The sequence below is a fragment of the Zonotrichia albicollis genome, chromosome 4 (assembly GCF_047830755.1).
Source record: "Zonotrichia albicollis isolate bZonAlb1 chromosome 4, bZonAlb1.hap1, whole genome shotgun sequence".
Lineage (NCBI taxonomy): Eukaryota > Metazoa > Chordata > Aves > Passeriformes > Passerellidae > Zonotrichia > Zonotrichia albicollis.
This window is the reverse complement of record NC_133822.1, coordinates 18,361,268-18,379,809: the sequence shown is the minus strand read 5'-3', so window position 1 is coordinate 18,379,809 and position 18,542 is coordinate 18,361,268. Positions and strand designations below refer to the sequence as shown.

The window sequence follows — 18,542 nt, the reverse complement described above, 5'->3', positions numbered from 1 at the left end:
TCCTGAAATGGGCCTGGACAGCTGTGCTCTGCCTCTGCATTACTTATCCTCTCACACAGATAATGCACTTCCCTACATTAATTCTCAGTGAATTCCTGTTCACTGGTAGTTGTGGGATAGCTGCATCCCCTCATCCTTGAAGTCCAGATGCTTTCCCAATGTCTTGGTAGGTATGTCCCCTGAAGGGCTAGGATATATTGAACATGGATATATTGAACATTTTCCTTCCTCTTCAGAAAGCCTACACTCAATCTCACAGTCTAAATTTGCTTTTTTTCCTTTAGGTCTCTACACTTCTTGAGGATGTCAAAGCACAAGGCATAAAAATGCTGCTCTTTGTCACCTGTGTGTTTGGTATTATAAAAATGCATAAAAGTATTTTTAACCTTCACTACAACTATGCTGTATCACTGTTTCCTGTATATTGGCTCACTTAATTAAAAAAAAAAAGGTGTGAGGGCCATGCATTACTTCTTTTCTCTTTTTCTCTTCCTCCTCTCCTTCCAGCCTATAAAATGTCATTTTTGTAAGTGGGAAGAGTTTAGATATGCCATGTTCAAGCTGTTCTGATCCTTTTTCATTTTGGTTCACTTTGTTTTAATAGAAAATTGATGAAGAAACTGAAAATTCTGTCATACCAATAATATCTAGGATTAGTAATCAGATAATTTGTGCATGCTGCAGAAGCCTGCAAACCTTTCCACCCAACAGTGGGCTTATACAGCTAAAGCCAGGATCAGTTGGAATCAGCTCGTGGTTTAGCCAAAGCTGACTCATTTTACTCTCTTTTCTTGGAAAGGCTCTTTAGCTCTCCCATGGAATGCCAAGGATTCTGCTGTAGTCTCTGGGGTGCACAGGGTGAAAGCAATGGGTGCCTAAACCAGAAATGTCAGAGGCAGAAATTCGACAAGGCCAAGTGTCTGCAAACATTTTTGTCTCCTGTCTTTAAGTGGTTTTGGTCTGTGGTTCCCATTGTTTTGGGTTTTTTACTGTGGTGACTGGAACACCTTTTGCTATACTGAATTATTTACTGCTACAGTGTACCTTAGGCCACACATATACTAGCTGTTTCCTCCTGTTAAAGAGGCAGGATTCTTAAACCACAAGTGAAGATAGGACTCTAAATCAAAGTTCCTTTCAACACTTAGAGCTTTGGTTATCTTGGAAAAAAAAGTGTTTTGGAAAAATAGCACTTTAAATGTATTGTTAAAAAAAAAGATTTCTTAATATGCTGAGATTAAATGGGGATTTTGCTCTGTGTAAGCCCTTTTCAAATGGTTGTAAAGGTATTAGATTTTTCACAATTGCAATAAGGAAAAAAAATAGTAGAAGTTGCATTAACTGCAAAGCTCTGACACTGAAAAAGGCATTGGAAGGAGCTTTATTAGCCAGGGCTATTCAGACACAATTCCCTGTCTTTTATGCAAAGATCCATGTGACCAAATACTGTCTTTGAGGTTTTGACTGGGGAGAGGGTAGAAAAAAGGAAGGATGAGGAATGGATTGGGTAACCTCACTCTAATCACTGTTTCTTCTTGAAAGGAGAAAATATAATCTAATTATTCCAAAATATATTATCTTTCAATAATGTCTTCATAGCAGCCACTACTTTTTTAATAAATATATTTGGGAACTGGGTCTTACTTTCTCTGAGTATTCCTTTGTCATTTGCCTACATTTAGTTGCCAGCTATATTGGAAGAGCATTTATTGAAATCTACACTGCCAGGAAATTATTCAAAGAACTGATGAAAATGGAAAGGCAGTGAATGACACTTCAGCCCTGTATAATTGCCTCTTCTATCCCCTCATCACATGAAGGATGAGTTACAGGCCATAAGCCACAGAAACCTTTATAGATGAAGCCAGTGCAAGCTTAAGGACCCAAATGCATCCCTGCTGTAACAGGCAGTGCCTTGTGATTAGGTGATTTAAAGACTTTAAGAATTTTATTCCTTAAATTTTACTCCTGCAAGAGTGAGATCAATCTCTAGGGCATTCACAATAACTTTTATGATACTGAAATAGACTGGATATATTTCATGCTGTTTTTTCAGACCTTGAAACATTTCCCACAGTGAAATATAGAATTTGTCAAATCCAGTGTGAGTAATAGCTCTGAATTGTCAGAGGCATCCCTCTTCCTCTGAGAGATCCTGGCTAATGGTAGTTTAATGAAAATGTTACCAAGAATATGCCTTCATCTTTGTTTTTAATAATTAATTTATTGATCAATTAAGAGTATAAGAAAGATTTGGGTTTTCCTTGAAGTAATAAATTGTTCCAACATCTTGCATTTGTGTGGCCTTACCTTACAAATCACGTAGAAGAGGAGCACTTCATAGAACATTGCAGACATTAAACCTAGAGATTAACCATTAGAGGGCAATCTTTCCTGCTCTGAGGAACTCAGCATGGTTTTCTAGCCTATTTTGAGAGCTTGACTGACAGCTCATAAAAACAACACCCCTGAAGAGATACCAGGGTTGATGCTCCACATCCACATTCTTGAGGTGCTTAGTGTCTTTGCTGAACTGCAGACTAATTTATATATGAACATAAAAATTAAGATACTAATATCAACAAATATAACATGAACATGGCTATAAATATGAAATACAAATAGGAAATATGAATATGACTCTTCCTCACAAAGTCTGAGTGAAGAGGAATGGTTTCTTTCCTTGCCATACACTGCACTCTGTGGTAGAGTACTTCAGTCCAGAAGTGGCAACTGCAGGTGGCAAATGAGCTCTTCTCTGCACACCATAAGACATACAGAAAGATTGAAAACTGTTGTAGGAAAGATTGCTAATTATTGTGACACAGTGACTTACCTTTCCTGACCATAGGCATAAATTCTAGTCACTAATCCCTGTGACTAAAAGAGTGCAAGAAAATGTACAAGGCTTTACCAGAAACTAATTTTTAAACTTCAAAGGCTGCAGTGCAAAGCAGAATTCTTAAATATTATGCATATTGCAAAATGCTGAAGGGGTTTGAAAGGGGGTTGAAAAGGAAATATTCTTAAATTGTTGTTGCTCAAAAGGCACGCACGTTATGGTTAATAGAGCCCAGATGCTGACTGGTTTTGAAAAGCTGAGCAAGCTAAAACAAAATAGTGTTTTGGTGTCTGTCAGTCTGAAATGTGAGCTCTTTTAAAAGAATGTTTTTGCTGTATCAACATAGCATTAAAGCACTTTACAAATTTTAGAACAGTAACTTTCTCAAATGACACTTTTGTAATATGGCTTTGAAATGTAGCCACAGCTAAATATTCCTGAGGAAAACCTTGGACTTGCCCTGTGGTCTGGTGGTGGGCAGTGCCAAATTAAAATCAGAATCCTGCATGGTTCACACTAAAAAACAAGACTGCTGAAGAAGGGTATCCTCAGGCAGTGCTATTTTCAACTCCCTGGGAGATGGGAGAGGAGAAAAGAGGTACTAGGTAGACAGCCTGACCTTGAATGCACCACCAGCAGGAGTCCAAACACTCCTCCAAAGTCACAAAGAAAATGCCCAAGCCTTCCAGGTCATCTTATTTCATATTTCCCTGTGGGGATATTGCTGGATTTCTGTTGGACTAGCTTGTCTGTATGGGCTGCTGAACTCAAGCACCTTCTCCTCTGTGAAGTTTTTGTTGCAAGGATTATTTTTATAGCCACAAAGAAATGCAGTTCTCATCCTAGGCACCAGGCAACCTCTTCTGGTAGAGAAGATGGGAAAGAAAGGATGGGGGGAGAGGGAGGGGAGAGTTGGGGGAATAATAAAGTACTACTGAAATGCAAGGAGAAAATGCAACTCCATGTGTGATAAAAAAGGGGGTTTTGACGGGAAAATTGTCCCAGAATTTTATTATTCTATGATCTGGTCCTCTACTCATTGAAGGAATGCCATGGTGAACCCATTGCACTCTTGGAATAGGATAAACTGTGTCAGACATTTCTATCACATTTATTAGAACTGGCCTTGTTTTGAGGAAGAGTTGGATGAAATATTTTTCTTTATTTCTTTATAAACTGCATGACTTAAACAATGTGGCAAGATGATGATGATGACAGCACAGTTTAAGGTGTCCTATTTTATTCTGTGAAATGCTTGTAACAGGCATCATTGGATAGCAACATTACATCCCATTTCCCCAGCTCCTGTGTTGCAGACTTTCCTGCTGGGGGCATGAGGGCTTGAGCTTGAGTTTCAGCATGAAACCCTGGCCCTTTTGAAATCAGTGAGAACTTCACCATTGCCTTCAGAGGGAGCAGCATTTCAGCACGCTATGCCCATTGATTCTTGTGGAAACATTCTGTGAGAAAGCTGATTATGATAGTGGCTTCTGTGATGTGGGCAGCCACAAATTAAGCTGCTGAGCAGCCATCTTCTTCTAACAGCTTTTGCTCATTAGGGACTTTGGTTCTGGTTCTACAGATCCCACTGACTCCACTCAAACTCAGGGCACAGCTCAAAAGCAGAGGGACTTTGGCAATTGCTGCTGGTTTCATGAGCTCTGGCTGCTGTCCCTGCTGTCCTGAGAGCTGACACAACTCCTCGTGAAGCTGGGCCACCAACTAAACCAGGGAACTTGCCCAAGTTTAAAAATAATCCCATGAAAACTCTTGTGTCATCGAGCCACCACCCAAGTTCAGAGGTAAGAGCTGTCCAGGTTTCTCAGCCTCAGCTGGATTTGAGTCAGCAAACCAAAGTTTATCTTTCTAAGGTGAATCAAAATAACTGTGACCAACAAGGAGAGTTTCTTACTAAAATAAAAGAGACATTCTCTCTCCACTTACTTTGACTTTAAGCTCAAATAAGGGAACATAACCACCTCAGAGAAATCAGGCCTGTTGGATGCTTTTTGTGTGTGGTAATCTCGCCTCCTATTTTACTTTGTAGAAGCCTCTGCTATGAAGGTAATGCCACATGGATGAATCAGATGTAAAGCTGACAAACATTTAGGAGATAGACTTGGTCTTGAGTCCTAAGCACTGATGAGGAAAAGGGTTCAAAAAAGGCCATTTTTGCAGGGGTAGTGATCAATGGCCCAGAGTCCTGATGTACCTCAGTGACAAGTGGTGTCCCTCAGGAGTCCCCATTGGACCAGAGTTCTTCAAATATCTTCATTAATAACAGATGAAGGGATTGAGTGCACTCTGAGCAGGTTTGCAGATGTCACCAAGCTGAGGGTGCAGGGACACACCTGAAGGACAGGCCAGTCCACAGGGACCTGGACTGAAGTGGCCCATGGGAAGTGGAGTCCCAGCACAGGAAAGCCTGTTGGAATGAGTCTAGAGAAGGCCAACAAGAGGAATAAAGGGATGGAGCCGCTCTGCTGTGAGGAAAGGCTGGGAGAACTGGGATTGTTCAGCCTGGAAAAGAGAAAGTTTCAGGGTGACTGTCCTGCTCCCACCTAAGAGGGTTAATTTTTGTAGTAGTCAAGGCAAGGACATGGAAGTTATCCCATACACCTTCTGTCAGTGCTGGGGGTGAGGGGAAAGGAACTCTTCTGAGGAGAAGGGGCTCCTTCCTACTTAGTGGAGTAACTCCTACTTAGTGGAGTAACTAAGTTGAATAGAGAAGTGGGGAGGCCCAGGTTCTGAACCAGAGGGAACAATTTATTGTGTGTTGTTGGGGCTCCTGCAGTGAGCAAGAATGTTTCTTCTTTGTACTCTCTGTCATTGCTAGAGTGCTGTTACTGTTAATTTTCTTATCTCATCTCTGTTTCCAGTGAATTGTTGTTATGATCTTTGCTTTTTGTGCCTCCAATTCTCCTCTCCATCCTGCTGCAGAGGGGAGAAAGGATTTGGGAGAGTGAGTGACAGTGCATGGGTTGGAGAGTCTTGGTGAGAGCATTAAATTGGGCAGCACCATTCCTAAACCATGACAGTGACATAACTGGGGCCTTCCAGTACCTGCAGGGGAGCCTATAAGAAAGATGAAGAGGGACTATTTACAAGAACATACTGTGACAGGACAAGGGTGAATGGCTTCAAACTGAAACAGGGCAGATCTAGGTCACACATCTGAGATAGAGTATCAGGAAAATCTCTGTGAGGACGGTGAGGCCTTGGCACAGGGTGCCCAGAGAAGCTGTGGCTGCCCCATCCCTGGAAGCATCCAAGGCTTAGACTTGGGAGCAAGCTGGGACAGTGAAAGGTGTTCCTGCCCATGGCAGGGGCTGGAGCTGTTCTTTAAGGTCCCTTCCAATCCAAACCATTCTGTGATTCTATGATTTTATGATACTTGGGCTGGAATAAACAGAGGAGGATTCTAGGCTGTGGGGAAAGGGGTAGGCTGAGGGAGGTGAAGCCAATAATCATTAACTGGCTTAGAGGAAATCCAAGTAGGAAAGGGTTTGAATTATAGAAAAATGGCAAAATGCACCAGTGATAGCAGAGAAGTGTTCAAAAGCTAAAAATAAAACCAGTCAGCTCGGGCAGCAGGGAAGATGCCTTGAAGAGTCAGAGCAACCAGGCAGGGGATCAGGCTCCCAAGGGAGATAGTCAAGGCACCAGAGTGCTTCCAGCAGAAACAGATAAGATGTGAGAGGAATGGCATGTGGAGAAATGTGGGTTTGTGATGCACGGGTGCAGGCTTGAGGTTTTCCCCAGCTGTGCACTGTATGATTAAGATACAAAGAATTCATTACAGATCTGCCATACTTCTCAAGAGGTTAATGACAGATTGTGCAACACTGTGAGCATGGAAAAAGTATAAGGAAACACTGTGAGGGGAAAAAATCCCAAACCCCAAATCAACAACAACTTCATTTTCCTTTTAAAGGGTGAAAATAAATATATGTGTGCTCCTTTTGCTTGCTCCTACAAATCTAGAGGTGACAAACAATGATTGGACACAGGTTCTCTCTTCTCCAGGGTACATTTTTGTATGGCAAGTCTTCCCATCCATTAACCACGTGGATCTTGCTTGAGTTTGCTAATTCTCCCAGCTGACAGCATAGTAACAGAGGGGGCTATTTCACCCAGCAGACAGTCAAGGACAAATTTTGTAATGTAGACCTCGCCTCAGGCAGATATTGCTGTTGAGCTGAATTGTTTACATTTAAAAAAATTTTTTTTTTTGCAACCTTGAAGGTTGGAAATACATTTCATTTTAAAGAATCCCTCTGTTTTCTTCTATTTTTAAAATTTTTTTCCTCAGTAAAAGCTGAGAGTCTGATAATATCACATGACACCAGGAGCCCTTTAGAATCAGCCTACAATGCCCAGGCCTTTAATCTGGCCCAGATGTTATCTCCTACTGTAATAACGAGAAAATCTATGAAAATATATGTTGAACACATAAGAAGGTAAAAGTTAAATGTTTCTGTGAGTTTCTAATAATCCTGAAAATAATACTGATTTTGGAATGGAAGTGCCTCAAATGTTGCTCCAAGTTGTTCTGCTCCATATCATTATTCTACTCACCAGCTGTCAGGTTCTGTGAGGGAGGGAGAATGTGATGTAGATGTCTAGACTGAATGAAAACCTTGAAATAATGAAGATTTTCTCATCTAGAGGAAATGCAAGAAAGTTGCATTGTACGTTGTTTATTAGGAACAAACAAAGAAGGTAAGGAGGGAAGTTTTGTTGTTTTTTTTTTTTTTCATTTGGGGGTGTATTACAAAATCTGAACTATGCAAGAGGGGAAAAAGACTGTGTTTAAACTCATATTATTGGTAACACTCCAGCAGCCCAAACCCAGCCCACCACATTTAGTTCAGCAAGGGGGACGATAACGCAGGGCACCCCCAAAATCGCTGGGAAATAAATCACGCATCATTACATCAGCCGGGCGGCAATTCCTGCTGATAAGGAACGCCTGCTCCCTGTGCTCTGGGAAAGGCCGGAATTTATCGCTTTTCAGCCCGCACACCGGGGGGACGGACCGTAACTTTATTCTGCCTGCCTGCCGCCCCCCGGGAGATGCTCCGGCGTTACGGCCCGTCCCGGGATGGGGATCGGGATTGGGTTCGGGATCGGAGCCTTTGTGCTGCCGCTCGGACGCCGCCGCAGCTCTGTGGCAGAAAGTAGTCCCGTCCTCACGGGCCAGGGCTGAACGCATCGCAGGCGGCGGAGGGGGCGAGGGGAGGCAAAGTAGTCCCGCTGGAATGCGGCTGCCCCCCAGCTCGCCCCGTCCCTGCGCTCGGGGGGTGCCGTGACCGCGCTCACCTCCCTCCCTTAGGGAACCCCCCCGGGCCGCGCTCCCCGCCGGGGTTCTGCCGGCTGCGGAGCTGCCGGGGGTGTGCGCGATCCCGCCCGGGAGAGCGGAGCTGCGCGCCCCCGCCCCTCCGCTCCCGCCCTCCCCGACGGGAGCGGTGCCGGGGGGCGGGCGCTGCGCCGGGAGCCGGCCGGGCACGGCGCGGGAGGAGGAGGAGGAGGAGGAGAAGGAAGAGGAGGAGGAGAAGGAGGAGGAGGAGGACTGTATCCCTGCGCCTGTGCGCGCCCGGCGGAGGCGGAGGGGTGGATGGGGGAAGGAGCGCGACGGTCGCGGTGAGGCGGCGGCAGCAGCAGCAGCAGCCGGCATGGAGGGCAGCGCCCGCTCCCGCGGCGGCACGCCGGGGCCGGTGGCCTGCTAGGGACCGGCGAGGGGGGATCTCCGCGGCCGCCCTTCCCCGCCTCCCGCCCTCCCCTTCCCCGCCGCTTCCCCCGCCCGCCTGGAAGCATGAACTGGCAGCGGAGGTGCTGCTCCCCGCCGCCGCCTCCCCGCCGGTGAGAGCGAGGAGGGAGGGAAGATGGGGGCCGTCCTGCGCAGCCTACTCGCCTGCAGTTTTTGTTCCCTGATGCGAGGTGAGCGGGGCGGGCGGCGGCGGGAGGGGCAGGGGGAAAGTTGCCGGCTTGGTGGCGAGGGGCCATGTTTGGGCGTGCGGGAGGGGAGCGGCGCGGCCTGGCTGCCGGCGGGGCGCGGGGCCCGGCGCGGGGGCAGCGCTCCCTCCCTCGCTCCCGGCCGCCGCCGCCTCCCCAGCGGCTCCTGAGCAACTTCCCGAGCCGCGCCGGGAGCAGCCCGCCCTGCCAGCGGCCACCGGCCGCGTCCCGAGCCGCCCCATTGTTGTTTTCAAGTTTTCCCTTTTCCTTTTCTTTTCCCTTCTTTTATTTTTTTTAAGGATCCCCCTAAGGTATCGCACGCTCCCGCCGTGTCTCCCTGCAAGCCCGGCAGTCCGTGGGCACCCGCGGCTCTGGACAGAGCTCGGCCCCGCCGGTGCCAGGCTGGTCCCGCTGTGCCCGTGGCCGGGCCGGCCCCGCTCAGCCCCCGCGGTTCCGTCGTGCGGGGAGCGCGGAGCCCCCGCGGGCTCGGCTGCGGAGCGGGGAATGCCCGGGAGCGCTGCTGGAGCTCCGACCCTCGCCCCGCAGCCTGGGCAGCAGGGAAGGCTCGGCTCTGAGCTCGGCCGGCGCTGCGCTGGGACTTGGGAGAAGTTTGTGTTTCACCACGGATGTTCACGCAGCTTTAAAGGAGCAGTCGAGTGCCTTACGAGGGGATGTTACTTAAAGTAGCTGAGAATTTTGCTCCAACAAAATTTCTTATCTTACAGGACACGCTCTGAAAGAAAACAGGATTTTAATTTATTTATATATATATTTAAATGCTGTAGACCTAACTTCAGTAACTGTTATCTCTGTTCAGTCTTTCTGGGAAGAAATCATCTGTGGTGCTTGCATACATGATGTTTCTGTTTACTTGATTTTGACTTTTTTCATACTAGATGGGCAAGAGATTAACTGCTAAAAGTTAATCAACCACATTTTGATTTAGAGAGTTTCTCCCCATTAGAGTGTTTTGATGAAAGTTAGTCTAAAGGTAGGGTAGGTTGAAGTAAGTGCTCAGTCTCCAGTTGCTCAGTAATCTGGAAAACAAAGATTTTCATCTCATCCATAGCCTTTTTTTTTACCCTGCATCTGTTTGCCATATTGTATCCTGTTTGCAGAGATACAAATATACTTATTTAAATGGGGTGTGTAACTTTTCATACTTACATTGTGGCTGTTAAACCCCGAATTTCAAAAGTTAAGTTGGCTCTCCAGTATAGGGAGAAACTGTTTCCTGATTAATTTATTTTAATAAGTAACAATCATAACCCCTGCTTAATATGCCATGTATTTGGCTTTAATTTGATGCTCAGTTTAGTTCAAATGACAGCACAGAAATAGCTGTTGTTTGTGATGTCACAGAATATTGTTACAGTAACTTCTGAAATTAACCTCAAAATAGTGGCATGTGCTTTTGCAAATTTTTGTATATTTCATGCTTAATGGGACACTTTGAAGAAGCGTTAAGTCTGTCATTCCTTTTCTCATCTCTCACCTCTGTCTATTTCCAAGGACATTTGTATCCCAGCAGCATTTCTGTTTCTTCTGTGTTCATGGTGCTCTGCTGTTAGCTTGCCTACCTGAAGTTGTAATCCTCTGCTTGTGACACGACAGTAATTTTCCTACTGGCTAATTGTTACTTTAGATAGAGATAAACAGCAGGAACAGCTGAACCGTGAAGAAACAAAAATCAAATTTTAATGTGCACATCCTCCCTAATAAACAGCATCTGTGCAAGTGGAGTAGGCTGGAGTAAGATGTGTTGAGTTCAGGAGAGGTGTCAGCAGTTCCTTAATGAGGCAGAGGCAGTGCCAGCATGAGTATGAATAAGCTCATACATGAAAGCAGAGCTGAAGTTAGGAAGTTCACTGTTTAGCTTGTGAATTCAGTGCTGTAGAGGCTGACAGTGCTGGAGACAGAAACCCAGCAAATGCAGTCGTGTGTGTTTGTGGGTTGCAGCATCCTCTCTGCTTCCAGAGCCCGCCTCCATTCTCATAGAAAAGGCAGATGGACAGAGGTCTATGACAAGTGAACCATTACTCTGAAGAAACTGTGCTAGACTTGCTTGCCAGTCTGGAAAGGAAAAAAATCAGTACCTGGAAATGCATTAGGACTTGAGGAAGTTTGGAGCTGTTACTGACTAGAAATGGATGCACAGGGCAAGGCACCTGTCTCAAAAATCATCCGAGGACTGCAATAAACCAGATCCTACTGATGATGTTTGAATTTCTGGGACAGGAGGTTACCATTAGGACAGCATGCTGTGGAGGTTCTCTGGTTTGGGCTTGGGGTTTTTTTTTAATGTTCTAGCTGCTAGAAGAAAGATGTTCATGGTCTCTTCTCTCTTTTTGGCCCATGGTTTGATTTGGGAGATTGGGCTTCCACCTCTGACCAGCAGTGAAGTCACTCCCTCAGGGTATTCCAGAGGCGTGGAGTCAGAGCTGCTCCATGGCACTTTGAGGTGTTCTTCAGGACAGCTCTGAAACCAGAGAGAGAGAGAATTGTTAAATTACTGGCAGCTGCAGAGAGGCAAGAGCAATGTCATCTCATCTGTCAGGGCACTGCAGATAACTATGGAACTGAGGTTTCAACTTTTTAAAAGTGATAAATAGAGTTCTTCCTCCACAGTGTTCATGGCTGGCTTTCTTCCTGAAATAGCTCTCCAGTCAGCATGCAAGTGCTGCTTTGATTTGGCTTTAAACCCTGATCAGGCAGGCAGTGCATAAAGCTCTTGCTTGAATAGAAATCTTATAGAAGATATTTGTGAAAACTTACTGAATGTTGCAGGCCTCTGTGTTCAGGGTCAGATAGTGAAGAAATGAAAATATCTTTTTGGTAATGGTATTTTCAAACTATGCTTTCCTGGAGTTCAGAAGAGAGTTTGTTTGAATCCATAATTGTTGTAATATAGTTACTGTTTTAATCTATTAATCCATTGTTTCTGTTTTCATGAACGGATCCTTTGCTTTTTGTGTTTTGTTTTTTTTTTTTTTTTAAGATCCATTTGCATGTTGTTTAAAGGAGTTTAATGTTCAAAACTTTGCTAACTTTGGTGCTGTGTGCACATATTTTTCTACCAGAAGTCAGAGAAGGGGATGCAGAATAGGTTTTTACTCCTGAAGCACTCAGGTTGGAGACCAAGTGTGGCATTTCCAGGTAGAGCTGTGTTTTTGCTTCAGGTGAAGGGTCTCTTCACCTAGAGACTGTACAATACTATGGCAGTAGCACTTGGAAATATTTTTTATTTTCAATAATCATGGTCTATTTCTTCTTCCAAGCTTGAATCAACCATTTTCTAGTCATGTTTCTTCATTGTATGATTCCTCAGAAATCAGTGTGCCCTTGTCTGCCATTTTCCTCTTTCATCTTTTCATAGAATAGTCTAAAATTAGTGTGATCTAAGGTGTTCCAAAATCCATGATTAATTTTACAGTTCTTTCAATTGCATCTCTGTGATACAGTTTAATTATCATCAGATTGCTTTAGCTTTTATTTAAAACTGAAAAATTAGGACTTAAAAAGTTTGATGGCAGTTTTTACTGTCTTGGAGGTGAGGTAAAGTAGCATTTTTGACAAGATATAGGGAAGTTCTGAAGGTATAGGGAAGGTCTGGTCAGGGTTTATGCAGGTGAAGGACTTCTTGTATCCTTCAGCATGAGTTATATGAAGGTATTCAGATGGAAAGCTTTGTTTTTGTTTCACAGCAATACTGGTTAGAGGAGCATGAACTGTATTCATGTTTCCTTTTTCCCTAGCGTTGCTTCAGTCTGCATTCCCAGAGTTCTAGGTCAGGAATTTGGCTATAAGTGATAGAATATGTAGAAGGGTTTTGTTTTTGTTTTGTTTTGTTTTTAAGGATTGGGCGTACAGGAGCCCTTCCAGCTCTGTCTTTGGGAGCTGGAGAAATCTGATTCCTCTGGACATTTGTAATTCACCTTTAAGATGATGTCACATTTCAAAAATGCCAGCTTCAAAAATATCTGCTGCAGTGCATGTAATATGGGACTTACTTTTTAGTTTAAACCAACTATTTTTGAAGTGAAGATATTTTTTCTTCCCTCTGAGGGAGTGGGCTAGGCAGGAAAACAGGGAGAAAATGGTCTCAGTTTCTGATTTGTCACTGTTCATCTCCTCTGAGAGCAAGCTGTGTCATTCTTTTGTGGTAATTGTCCAAGGCTTGAAAGGGGAGAGCTTTGGATCTTTAACAGATTATTCATAAATGCTGGGTATTGACACCCTAAATATTAATAATTTCCAATTTATATATTTACCAGGCAAGCTGACATAGAGAGCCTTCATTAAACTCTCTAGATATCCTTGTAGTTTATAAATATTTATGTCAGGACATTGACAATGTGAAAGGCTTGCTGTTTGCTCCACATGGACAAACTTGCTCAGAACACTGTGCTTGCATTTGCAAGTAGAAATGATCTTGTTGTCATTTCTGCTTTTGGATATATTCTCTGGTGAAATGGTTATGAAAATAGGGTGGGGTTTTTGTCTCATTATTATCTTGCTACAGACCTTTTGATTTCCATGTAGTTGGAACAGTTCCCCACCAATTTTGAAATGGAGTCAAACATAGCAGTCTATGAATAGAATGGGAATACTGTTAATACCTTTGTCTGTAATACCTTATTCTTAATAGACTTTTAAGAAACTAACCAAAGTCTAGGTTAAAAGAGGCAATGCTTCAGTTAGTAAAACTTTGCTTCCTTTGCAAAATGTTATAAACTACTTAGAGATAGAAGCATGTTAGTTTAAAAGCTGGAATGCTTTTTGAGCTTCAGTATTTATAAGGAGAGAACAATAAGGAAATGTTTTTAGTATAAACAGACACGGAAAATGGCAACATTCATACAGATTTTTTTAGTATCTTGTTACAGGATCACATTACCTAAATAGAATTACTCCCTTGTGATATAATCAATGCAGCAATAATGGGATTATAGTGTTAATTCTGTTTATGAGGGCCATGTGTGAGTTCTTGATGTCCAATTTGAAAAGTAATCATATTTGAGACAGAAAATTTTAATCAGCTAGCTATATAATTTTGCCTAATCAAAAATGGTTGGTTTTCTTCTCTATGATACCTTTATATTTTTCCTGTTATTCCTCCCCTCTCTGCCCAGTTAGTTCCCAGAGGAAAAATACAGTTTGTGTGTAGTGTGCTGAGGTTTTTAACCCATTTGTGCCTCTAGAATTCCTTAATAACAAAGATTCTCTTCTGTCCATTGTCAGTTCAGGCTTATAGAAAGTAGCTGATGTTTGCTGGAATTCTGGAAGTTAAGGATATGTGGAAAGTAACAGAAGTTTAAGGTATTATAGAACTTTAAACTTTATTCCCTTAGTTGTTCTATCAAAGCAGGGAATAAAACTCCTACTTATACTCATAGTATTAGTTAATATTAAATGAATTACAGTGTTAATTAAAATTTAACACTTTGGAAATCCAAGAATCCTCTTGTCCACGCACAGATTAATAGAGAAAGAATATTAAGAATAATAGAGGAGTAGGAATTTGTAGACCTTGTATCTTATAAGGTCTTTGTAGACCTTATAAGATACAAGGTGTACAAATTATAAGACCTTGAGTCTTACTATGTCCATTTAGAAAATGCAATGATGTTCTTATAACTCAAAAACTTTACTGAATCTCAGCAGTTACCCTTTTACCCTGTAGGTAATGGTAAAAGGAGTAATGTAATTTCAAGTAGGGTGGGTTTGTATATATGGGTTTGTTTGTTTTTCTTTTGAATTTCCAGAATGAGTCCCATTCAATTTGAAAAAGACAAGGTCATTCACCTTTTCCAAGGGATCCTGCAAATGTGTGTGTGTGTGTTTTCATGGGGTGGTTTGTTTGTTTTTTTTCCTATGTGTCATTACATCTAATGTAAGCCTGTTGAACATTTGACATTAGTAGTGCTGGGATATTAAAAGTATGAGAGTTACAAGTGTGCTACAATAGTTATTTCACAAAATAAAAATTAAATGTGCAATAATTCTCAAAATTACTGAAGTATGTGCCCATCTTTCCTTATCCATTAAAACCAGTCCATAACTATTCATTCTAAATGGGGTCTTTTGTGCTAAATTCTGTGTTCCTGCTTAACAACAACTTCCTGATAGTGCTTAAAAAATCTAAACTAAAAAAAAAAAATAAAACCCAGCAAAACAGAGTATCAGAGTATTTTTTGAGTATCTTTTAGACTAGTGTGCAAGCTTGGATAAATTGTTGGAAAAGTCATCTGAGAGTAGTTCATTGCCTGTGAGCTTCTTGTCAGTGTGGAGAGAAGCCTTGTTTGTTGGAAGGGTGCTGCTGTTGAGGGTGAGTTCTTTAATCCTTGTGGAACTAAGAGCAGTTGGGGTAAGACCCCATGGCTTGGGCTGTTCCCATGTGCTTGGGTGATACTCCAGCAAAGGAGGTGAGTGAGCTGGTGGGAGTGACAGAGAGTGACACTTCCAGGCCACTCCTGACTGGATGTGCACCCTCAAATGTGAGCTGTTTAGGCTGGAACACATCAGGAGCTGCAATTGCTGAAGGGTAGCAACAAACCTTGGGGCATTCCCACCTGTGTCTTGTGGCCTTTGGCCTTCCTAGAATTTGGGAAATGTCTGTCCCAAGCAGCACAGTGTTGTCTCAGTGCTGTCCTTCAGTGGAGGGACTCAGCTTCAACAGCTTCCTGAGGAATATGGTCAAGGCTTTTGGCTTGTTTGTCACTGTTAGGAAAAGGAGCGCTGTAGGAAAAGGTGATGCCAGAAGGAGTGAAGGGCAGTATTTTGTTCCAGTGTGATCCAGTTCTCCTCCCTTAGTTTAGACAGCAGAATGCCATCCCTGCTGAGAAGTGGGACTCTCCTTGGTGGAGCCCAACAAAGCTTTTCTGCAGGAGCAGAGGTGCCTTTAACTCACATTTTCATTAAACAGATCGTGTCGATTTAAACATGGGTGTTGCCTGTGGAACTGGGGAACTATTGCCAGTGTGTGTGGAACTGGAATGACTTCATCTGCAGCCCTCTGTGTCATTCTGACAACTGTTTGAAAGGCTGGAAGAGTGTTGGAGGAAAATTATGAGGACACCTGAGAAAATGAGCTGTATAATGTTCAAGTTCTGCAGACATTAATGTGGATCACGGAAGTACTTGATTGAGCATCCCTTCCTGCATTCCATAGCCTGCAGTTTACCCTGGAAAGTGCCAGGTCACCTTTATTTTGCTGCTGCTCTCTAACCAGAAGGGTCATGGAAGAAGGTGGTGGTGTGTGGTGTTACATTTTAGCAGTGTTTCATGGCAATGCAGCTGCGAGATGGTGCATCAGCTCATCCTGTGGTCAACCAGGTGGATTCAGAATATAGAGATAGAAAAATGTCAGAGCTAAAATGCTGTGTTCCACCCCCATGACAGTGCAATCAAAAGAACTTCAGAACAGAACATGTTACAGAAAGGTGGACAGAAGGTCTCTGTGAGTGTGCTACATAGCACTGGGAAGAGCCAAGCTCTGGTAATCCTGCTGTGTGGCTCTCTTGCCAGTGGGATGATTTGGCAGGTGATTCCTGCTATTCACAAGGTTTTTTGCCTGTCATAGGCTGGGACTTCGTGGTGTATTTCAGTCATGAGTGCTTTTGCTATAATCTGGCAGGTCTGTTGGCTTTTTATGCCTGGACCTGGTATTTCTTTGCTTTCCTGAAGTACTTTTTCTTCTGTGTATTTTTTTTCCTTCTCTAATTCTCATGTCTCCATCCTTCTATCTTTAGTAAGGTAATTTCCCCCCTGCATTTAGCAGGCTAGAAGATGACTTACTGCCTCTGTACCAGCTAGTCCTGCAGGATGTCTTGGTGTATAAGCTGTTATCTGGCCAAAGGCCTGGAAAAAGTAAAGTTTAGTACAGAATCCAAATGCTGTTGTTGTCTAGCTTGGTGTATTTGCTGTTGCACTGATGTGGCTGCTCATCTCCTTCACTGGCTTGCTGCTCCTGTGACTTTTGGAGTTACCATCTGAACAGCCCTTGCATGGATTTAACCTGAGGAATATATTTAGGTTAGCTGAAAAGAGGAGAAAAATTCCTTTCTGCCAAGTTTGGGCTGCCTCATGCTTGTTTACTAAATTCTTGGTTGCCTGCTGTGTCCTGCAAGTTTATTTGTGAGAGTAAGGAGTTTCACAGAGAAGAGTGCTCTCTGTTCACAGTGAAAGAGGAATGGTGGGCACTAGTAAGTCAGTTAATTATTTTTATTTTTAAAAATCTATGGAATTGTGTCTTGTGTGGAAAAAAATGGGAAAGTGCTGTGATGGAGAACTAGGTACAAAATCCTGGCCTGTTGCCTGTTGAGCTTTAAGACTCTTATGTATTTCCTGGTGATTTTATTGTTTACTTGAAAATATAAACCATCTCTGTATAAGTTTTTTGAGGCTGATTCCATGCTATTTGGAAAAATTTATGTTAATTTTCTAATTGTCTCTCTTCTTATTTGATACAAGTCTCCCAGGCTTTATTCCCAATGCCACCTCAATCTTTTAATTCTTGCTTCTCCAAACTGAGCAGCAAAACTCAAACATTTGCAGAAAATAAATATACAGAATTTTTTTGAAGCATGAGGAGCAATGAAGAGATTTGAAACCCAGGGAGTGAAGGGACAGTCCTCACAATGGGCTGCTCCAGAGTCCTTGTGCCAGTCCAGAAACTTTTCCTTACATTCTTGTGTTGGTTCTCTGTGGGACATCTTGGGGATGATGATTGTATTGCATACAAGGAGTTTTGTGTATTGAATGGTGTTAGGGCGGTTCTTTGCTGCTTATCTATGTCCATTTCTCTATTTTTCCTTCTCTTGTGAGCTGAATGTGAGTGCATTGTCATTCTGGCAAGACATTTGGAGTCCTTGCTTACTGTGCCTCATCCAGGTCAGCATTGTATTTGTTTGGTACATGTCATCACTTCTCCTCTTCTCTCCACTCCTCATAGCAGTGTGCTTGGCAGTGCCAATTCACTTTAGACACTCGGAGTTCTTCAGCAAGACTTTTAAAAGATGGGGATTATTCCCTTCCCAACTCAACAACATCATCTTTCAGTGTGACAGTCCAGGGGTTTCCTCCTGTGAGTTCAACATGGACATTTCTTTCCTCAATGTCAGCAGCTGCTCAGTGGTATCCACACTGTGCTTCTGTGGCAGGTTGCCACAACTTATCAGTGGCCACCTCTGCTCTGAGTCCTGTTCCTTAACTGGAGGTTCATGAGGAACTGGTTCAGCTAATTAGTCAAAGCTGATGCAGTCCTTCCTTTCCCTGCTGTGCTACTGCTTATATTGATTTGATTTTTTGTCTGAACTGGTTCTGGATGATGGCTGGATAAAAATTCCTTTTTGGCAGGTGGTGGGGAGAGCTCAGTATCCTTCTGCTGGTTCAGCTCCCTGCATTGTCCCTCCTGCATTGTGGCTCAGGACAAGTGCTTGGGCCAGCGCAAAAGAGGGTCAGGAACCGACAGCTGGAAGTGGAGCTGGGGAGAAAGGAGATGGCTGCAGCCACATCTTGAGCAGATAGAGCAGGCTGCCAGTGGAGGGGGGAGAGCTGCTCCCCCTTCCAGCTCCCTGCTGCTCGCCTTATGTCAGCTTTGGAGTTGGCTGAAGCACTTCTTGAGTTGATTCAACTTGCTAACCCAGTCAGACCTCTCGCTGACGTAGGGATTTGGATCAGCTTGGGAGGGGGCCCTTAACTGAGGGAGGGGTAGAACAGTATTGCTGGGGTTTGGGACTGAGAA

General features: G+C 43.5%; 1 protein-coding gene across 3 annotated transcripts in view; it reads left to right on the top strand.

Moving 5' to 3' along the window:
• The first annotated feature begins 8,644 nt into the window (after positions 1-8,644).
• LRP6 (LDL receptor related protein 6) overlaps positions 8,645-18,542 on the top strand; it is a 114,897-nt gene continuing 104,999 nt past the window's right edge. For 2 of the 3 annotated variants that reach the window (XM_074538991.1, XM_074538990.1), the window contains exon 1: positions 8,645-8,782. In XM_074538991.1, coding sequence (XP_074395092.1) covers positions 8,728-8,782 — 55 coding nt within the window. In that variant the 5' untranslated portion in view covers positions 8,645-8,727. The remainder of the gene's footprint in view (positions 8,783-18,542) is intronic. The other variant, XM_074538992.1, reaches the window with a different exon arrangement.